The following is an 8,228-nucleotide window of genomic DNA, read 5'->3' on the forward strand; positions in this document are numbered from 1 at the left end:
TTGCTTGGCTCCGGCGTTCTCAGGTGAGTTGACAAGATCCATCTCCCTCCCAACTTAACCTTGCCCCCATAGTACTCCCTCTGTAAAGAAATATAGGAGCGTTTGGATCTAAACACTCTTATATTTCTTTATGGAGGGAGTACATCTGTAATCTGTTCACGTTGTCGGGCTGGGTACGTAGTCGGATCGAGATACAGTGGAATCCACGCTGTCGAGGCTCTCCGCCCCGCTATCCACAGCCCTCGCCGGCACTGCAGGGTCTCCTACTTCTTCACCCCAAAACAGTAGGAGCGGGATAAGATGTCTCAGGGGTAGACCAGAGGAGTCGGAACAGAAACTGTAAAATTGGAGCTTGGCTTACAAATTACAAAGTTTGTGTTCTAGGGTACAACTCAGACAATAATAAGAGGGTTACGTGAGATTGTATTCGTTGTGTCCAGTATCCATTCATGGGGTTGTATTGTGTTTTTGTGCGTGGGTTCTTGTATTTTTTTAATTTTTTTTGGTGGGCTGCTTGAACTTGATCTCCCCTTTGCACCAGTGATTACATATGTGACTTGCTGTTATACATACCGGTGATATCCAGATTTGCAATCTGACATATGCTCGCAGAGTTGGATTCTTCTTATTTATGCCCTGCGTTTTACTCCTATAGATCTTGATTCCCTTTTAGGTATTCATTATCTTCTTCATTATGGTGGACTTGACTTACACACATGTTTTCCTGTTTTCTCTGCTTGTAGGTGCACATGACATACAATAGTTTTCGTGCAAATAAGGTCTTATGTCCCAGTTGCCTTGGACTCATGGAGGCGTGAGATCCATACAAATAGCTATTTCCGGATAGCAACACCACCGAGGAAGAGAAATATTCAGAGCAGGATGGACATGGAGAAAAAGAACGTTGTTTGGTGATTTCTGCCTCCTCTAATTCTCTTCAATGCTAGTCTGCCTCATCGCTGCGCCGGCTCCTACAATGCTGCTTCTCACCTGACCTTTGTAAGCTCCTCACTATTTTCTCATCTGTTTTCCTCTGCAAATCTGGTTCTAGGGTTCTGTTTGTTATTTTCGTTGCTGCAATTGGCTAATTTGTTTCTTGATATTTCCTATTCTTGCAGGCTTTTCAGTCATTGGTATATTCACCGGGTGTTCCTGCCTCCAATCCAGACGGACCTTCTTTAGTGGTGTCTTCTTTCACCTTGTTTTGCATAGCCTGTCTTTCAGAACCTAGAAGAGAAACACAACTCTGCTCCATAGAACTATACAACCAAAAGTCCGATGGCAGAAGTGGCGTTAGCTAGCGCTGCCTTAAGATTGGCCATATCGCCGGTCTTGAAGAAGCTCCTTGCCAAGGCTTCAACGTACCTCGGAGTGGAATGGCGCATGAGCTCCATGAACTTGAAACCACTATCTTGCCGCAGTTTGAGCTGTTGATTGAAGCAGCAGACAATGGAAACCACAGGCCCAAGTTGGACAAATGGCTTCAGGAACTCAAAGAAGGTTTCTACATGGCTGAAGACTTGCTGGACAAGCATGAGTACAACCTTCTCAAGCAACAAGTAAAGGGGAAAGATTCATTGCTGACCAATGCCTCCTTCATCAGCAACACTTTTATGAAGCCTTTGCGTGCTGCATCGAGCCGGCTGTCCAATGTGAGCTCTGAAAATAGAAAGCTAATTTGCCAGCTGAATGAACTGAAGGCTACCCTCGCAAAAGCCAAGTACTTACCGAAAAAGGGTTTCCCCCCGCTTTGTATTACAAAGCAACAACATCGATACAACCCACGATAGGTGCTGGGGCGGAAGCAGCACAGGCACGCCCAAAAGAAAAAAAAAGAGAAAACACAAAAGGAAAAAAAAATGTCGACAACGGCGGATCAACAAAAACGAAGATGACTCGCCACCGCTGCGCCCGCCGGAGAGTTCCACCACGCTCCTAGCACCACGAAACGCCGCATACCAAGTAACACCTTCAAGAAGGAACGCGACGACAACGACGCTGCTACCGGACATGGCCTAGGGTTTCCCCCGGTACGCGAAGGGCCGTGGGAGGAAGGGGGATATCCGACGCCCTTCAGGAAGGCACGGCGACGCCCACGGGCGTCACCGCGTCGGTGCCGAACAAGCCGACAAGGATTTCTCCCAACCTCTTACCAACCACGACCCCAGACGATCCATCGCGCTCCACCATACTTGCCGTCCACCAATATGCGCCACCACGGACACGCAGTCACCATCGCCGTCTCACCGTGACAAGCGAAGCGAGACCGGCGGGATCGAGAGGAACCAGCCGAAAACGAGGAGCAGCAGGGTCAGCGGCCACGTGGGAGGGGACAACCTCCACCACCCTCGGCGGTGACCGACCGGACGTAGCTCAGGAGCAAACCAGGCACCCCTGCCCGGCCGAGCCCGAAGCGGGCTCGTGAAGCTCCCGTCGCTGCGCTGCAGTACACGCGCCACCGTCTCCGCCACCCCCAGCCCAAGCCACACCTCCGTCCGCCGGAGATGACGCCGGAAAGCACACGCCAGGCCCACCCAGACCCAGATGGGGCCCAAAAGGGCCCAGATCTGGGCCGGAAGGGCGCCGCCGCCAGCCACCGCGCCGCCCCGCAGCCAAGCAGCCACGCCACCGCCACCATGCCACCCGGAGCTGCGCCGCCTGCGAAGACGAGCCGCCACCGGATCCGAAGCCGACCTGGGTGCACCGCCGCCGGCGCCAACGCCCGAGCTACAGCGCCGCGCGGGGAGGAAGAGAACAGGGCCGCCGCCGCCGGCATCACGCTAGCCAGGCCCGGTGGCCTACGCCGGCGGCGGCGGGAGGGGAAAGGAGGAGAGGGGCCGCTGGGAGGGGCAGGGAAGGGGAGCCCCCGGCCGCCTCGCTCGGGGAGGCGACGCGGGGGGTACGGGGGAGGAGGGGAGGGGGAGGAGGAGCCGGGGCGCGCCCGACGGCGGCCGGGGGCGGCAGGAGCGGGGGAGGGCGGCGGCGGCGGAGGGAAACCCTAGCGGGAGCGGGGGGATCCGCTTTCCCTAGTATGCCCTGCCCCGGTAGGGTTTACCAGTGACGGAAAAACGGTCAAAGCCAAGTACTTCCGTGAGCTGGTGCGCTTACCAACTGGTTATAGTGAAGTGAGCCTGACCAAACAATCAGTTGTTGTTCCCGAGACAACGTCACTACCACCTCTCAAAGTGATTGGTCGTGACAAGGATCGCGATTACATAATAGATCGTCTTACCAAGAAAACGGCTACTAGTGAGTCTAGTACAACTATGTTCTCGGGTTTGGCCATCGTTGGACCAGGAGGCATGGGAAAGTCCACCTTGGCACAACTTGTTTACAATGACAAGAGCATAAAAGAGTATTTTGATGTGACGATGTGGGTAAGCATCTCACGCAAACTTAATGTCCGACGTCATACACGGGATATCATAGAGTCGGCCTCTCAGGGGGAATGCCCACAGATTGATAACCTTGATACTCTACAGCGCAAGTTGATTGACATACTACAAGAATCAAAAAAATTCTTGCTGGTGTTGGATGATGTTTGGTTCGAACCAGGCAGTGAGATGGAATGGGAGCAACTATTAGCCCCTCTAGTTTCAAAAGACGCCAGAAGCAAAGTTTTGATAACTTCTCGGCGGGATACATTTCCAGCTGCTCTTTGTTGTGAAGAAGTGTGTCCTCCGGAAAACATGGAATATGCTCAGTTCTTGACACTTTTTAAGCACCATGCATTCTCTGGACCAGAAATCGGAAATCCACAGTTGCATGAAAAGTTGGAAGGTTTTGCACAAAAGATAGCTAAAAGACTTGGACGATCTCCTTTGGCAGCGAAAGTTGTGGGTTCCCAGTTGAAAGGGAAAACAAGTATCAGTGCATGGAAAGGTGCTCTAACTATAAAGATTGACGAATTAACTGACCCCATGAGAGCTCTGTTGTGGAGTCATGAGAAGTTAGATCCTTGTCTGCAGAGGTGCTTCCTATATTGCAGCTTGTTTCCAAAAGGCCACAAGTATGACACTGATGAGTTGGTTTATCTTTGGATGGCAGAGGGCCTTGTTGACTCATGCGACCAAAACAAGAGAGTGGAAGATATTGGGATGGATTGCTTCCGTGAGATGATCTCCGCTTCATTCTTTCAACCTGTTTATGAGGAAGACACTTACTATCTTATGCATGATCTCCTTCATGATCTTGCAGAATCACTCTCCAAAGGGAACTACTTCAGATTGGAAGATTGTAAGATGACAGAAATACCATCCACTGTTCGATACCTTTCTGTTCGTGTTGATAGTATGACGCAACACAAGAAAAGTATCTGCAAGCTACATCATTTACGCACTATTATCTGCATAGATCCTCTAATTGATGATGTAAGTCACCTTTTTAATGAGATACTACAGAATTTGAAGAAGTTGCGTGTACTATGTTTGTCATCTTACAGCAGTAGTAAGTTGCCAGAATCTGTTGGTCAGTTGAAGCACCTTCGGTATTTGAACATCATCAGAACACTAATTTCTGATTTGCCAAGATCACTGTGTACTCTTTACCACTTGCAGTTACTTCTGTTAAATGACAAAGTTGAGTGTTTCCCTGAGAATCTCTGCAATTTAAGGAAGTTGCGGCATCTTGAAAGGCATTTTAATAGATTAGACACGTCATACAAAATAACACTGCCTCAAATTCCTTACATTGGTAATCTGAGTCTGCTTCAAGAATTGAAGGCATTTTCTTTGCAAAAGAAAAATGGATATGAGTTGCAACAGCTGAGGGACATGAATGGGATTCGTGGCAGTTTAAGTGTCACAAATCTTGAGAATGTCAGTGGGAAAGATCAAGCCTTAGAATCGAAGCTGTGTCAGAAAAGTCATCTTCACAGCTTGCAACTTGTTTGGAGTTGCAAGAATAACACGAATGCAGAGGATAGTTTACATTTGGAGATTCTAGAAGGCCTGATGCCACCGCCTCAACTTGGGGGACTTACAGTTGACGGTTATAAATCTTCAAAATATCCTAGCTGGTTACTTGATGGTTCGTATTTTGAGAATTTGGAACATTTAAGCTTTGTTAATTGCAGCGTGTTACAAAGCTTACCATCCAATAGTGAACTATTTGGGAATTGCTCTTCACTTGTCCTCACCAATATGCCAAACCTGAAGACATTACCTTGTCTTCCACTAGGCCTTCAAAAATTAATGATATCCAATTGTCCACTGCTTATATTTATTTCGAGCAATGATCTAGAACATCAAGAGCAGAGAGAGGATATCTCAAGGACAGACCACTTGGCATCACAGCTTGGTTTAATCTGGGACTTGGATTCAGGATCACATATTAGGAGTGTACTCTCATCGGAATATTCATTACTCAAGCAGCTGGTCACATTGATGCATGCTGATGTGTCAAATGTTCAAAACCTTGAAAGTGCTCTTGAAGGAAAGAAAGATGAAGCATTGGTAAAAGAGGATATCATCAAGGCGTGGATATACTGTCACGAGCAAAGGATAGGACTCACATATGGAAGGAGCATTGGACTGCCGCTGATTACGCCATCAAGACTTTGTACTCTGTCTCTTTCGAGATGCAGTATTACAGATGGAGCTTTAGCTATTTGCCTTAATGGCCTGGCTTCACTGGGAAGTTTGTCCTTGGAAGAGATTGTGACATTAACTACTCTTCCTTCTGAAGAAGTGATCCAACATTTGACAAAACTTGACTATTTGTTCATCAAAGATTGCTGGTGTCTCAGGTCATTAGGGGGTTTACGAGCTGCTACCTCTCTTTCAGAAGTTAAATTGATTTCCTGCCCTTCTTTAGTGTTGGAATGTGGAGCAGAATGTTTGCCATTATCCATTGAGAAGCTCCATATATTAGGTTGTGTACTTGGAGCTGAATTCCTCTGTACCGGCTGGCAACAGATGAATGCTATTCTCATAGGCTGTTGCAGAAGCACCGCATGCTTTTCTGTTGGTACTCTTACCTCTGTTAAATCACTCTCACTGTATTGCTTGCCAGATTTATGTATGCTCGAAGGATTTTCCTCCCTGCAACTTGACCGTGTAGAACTGATTGATGTTCCAAAACTCACTCCCGAGTGTATCTCACAGTTTCGACTCCAGTACTCACTCACTGTTAGCAGTCCTATAATACTCAACAACATGCTGTCGGCTGAAGGTGTCACAGTTCCACCATTTCTTTCACTTCGAAGTTGCAAGGAACCATTCGTTTCATTCAAAGAATCGGCAAATTTCACATTAGTGAGGGCTCTGTCATTCTCTAATTGTCAAATGACTTCCCTGCCAACAAATCTGAAGTGCTTCTCCAGTCTGAGGAATCTCAACATCTCCAAGTGCCCCAACATATCATCCTTACCAGATCTGCCATCCTCCCTTCAGTTCATATTTGTTTGGGATTGTTCTGAGCTGTTGAAGGAGAACTGCCGAGCACCTGATGGAGAAAGTTGGCCAAAGATTGAGCATATCCGCTGGAAGCAATTTCAGTAGTGTGATCTAGATTCCCAGCTACAAATAAACTGAAAGGTAACTTGCTCCCATCGCCCATCTTTGCACTGTCAAAGATATATATATATATATAATTATATATATAGTCTTTCGTAATATATATGCACTTCATTGAACTTTTAAATCTTTGAAATATGACATTGATTACAAACTTTCATTAATAGCAGGCCCTCTAGCAACCTGTTACGAGGTGGAGTGCTTCAGGCTACAGCACAAACTGTCCTCTACTTCACGGGCCGGTGTTGATTCCCTCGGTCTGTCTCCTGCTTTGCTTATTGCTTCACGCATTGCCCTCTCGCACTCCTCACTGGCGATGGTTTCTGTAATCATGGTGTTTGGTTATCTTCTTCTTCATGCTATTATTATCCACTGACTGAACAATTCCCGGAATGTGGTCTAATTTGCACTTTATTCCGTCACTTAGTGTTGTCCTGTTGTGCTACCCTCTCCACTGGAGTAAGTTGTATTCCCTCCGTCCGAAAATACTTGTCATCAAAATGGATAAAAAGAATGTATCTAGAACTAATATACATCTAGATACATCCTTTTCTATTCATTTTGATGACAAGTATTTCCGGACGGAGGGAGTACTTTTGGTTTGTATGGATTGTAATTTTGATCTCTTGTGTGCTCTTAAATACCATGTGACCGAGGGTCTCTTTTATCATCCACTCCTGTACTGAGTTATGTACTGCAGTACTTGGATTTCATACTTGATACAGTGAGCCACGTGCCATGACCATTTTCCTTGCATGGTGGAACCTTTGTTGGTCTAGAAAGCCTGCCGCTTCAGACCTTTGGGCCATGCTAGCTGGTCTTTCTGGCTGCTCATTCCCTGCTTTGTTGATATATGAGCACTTTAATACTTCCTCCGTTCCTAATTGTAAGTCTTTGTAGAGATTTCACAGAGTGGACTACATACGGAGCAAAATAAATGAATTCATACTTAAAATGCATCTATATACATAGACTTATATTTAGGAACGGAGGGAGTACTATATAGTTAGAGAGCCAGCACCCGAAGGAGGCCGTGCACCAGCTGGTCGAGGAGCTCATGGCGCAGCAGCCCATATCTGCAGTGGGTCTCTGCCTGACAAACTGCAACATTGTATCACTTCAAGGGGAAACGAAAACGGATTTTGACTTAATTCGGTGTTAACTGTGTGCAGATAATTGGATTTACTGTCTTCCTAGTGCCATGGTCATCGCCTCATAGTGTGACGGTGCCAGGCTTAGAGTCCTACAGGATTCTCTCTCTCTCTCTCTCTCTCTCTCTCTCTCTGTGTGTGTGTGTGTGTGTGTGTGTGTGTGTGTGTGTGTGTGTCTACCTGTACACCAAAAGTTCTGATGTCCTTGTTTCGGCCGATAGTTTCAGTGTTTATTCAGCCACTCATCACTGTCCTGCGTTTCATCTCTTTGCATTGCAGCAATGGCACGACACCCTGCATCACCCACATCCTGACACAAGGTAGGGTGCTGCCACATCATGAATGTGTGAGAGTGGAGACATAACGCAACAATGCCTGAACAATTTTTAAGGCAGTTTCCTCTTCATTTTTTTACCAGAGGTGAAGTCCTCGGATGATCGAGACGGGAAGCAAATGCCTGAGATTGTCTTTCTGGTTAACTATGCCTGCTACCATGGTGCACATCTTTTGATATCAGAAGAACATTTGAAGATTTTAAACATTTTTTGAATTATGAAGAAAA

At 46.9% G+C, this 8,228-nt stretch overlaps 1 protein-coding gene across 1 annotated transcript; it reads left to right on the forward strand.

Moving 5' to 3' along the window:
- The first annotated feature begins 1,376 nt into the window (after window positions 1-1,376).
- On the forward strand, window positions 1,377-6,500 carry LOC123083574 (putative disease resistance protein RGA1). The gene is made up of 4 exons (XM_044505583.1): window positions 1,377-1,720; window positions 3,059-4,290; window positions 4,354-5,687; window positions 6,003-6,500. Exons 1-4 carry the CDS (start codon window positions 1,377-1,379, stop codon window positions 6,498-6,500), a joined length of 3,408 nt encoding a protein of 1,135 aa, XP_044361518.1.
- Window positions 6,501-8,228: the final 1,728 nt, after the last annotated feature.

Source organism: Triticum aestivum, chromosome 4A (assembly GCF_018294505.1).
Source record: "Triticum aestivum cultivar Chinese Spring chromosome 4A, IWGSC CS RefSeq v2.1, whole genome shotgun sequence".
Taxonomy (NCBI): Eukaryota; Viridiplantae; Streptophyta; class Magnoliopsida; order Poales; family Poaceae; genus Triticum; species Triticum aestivum.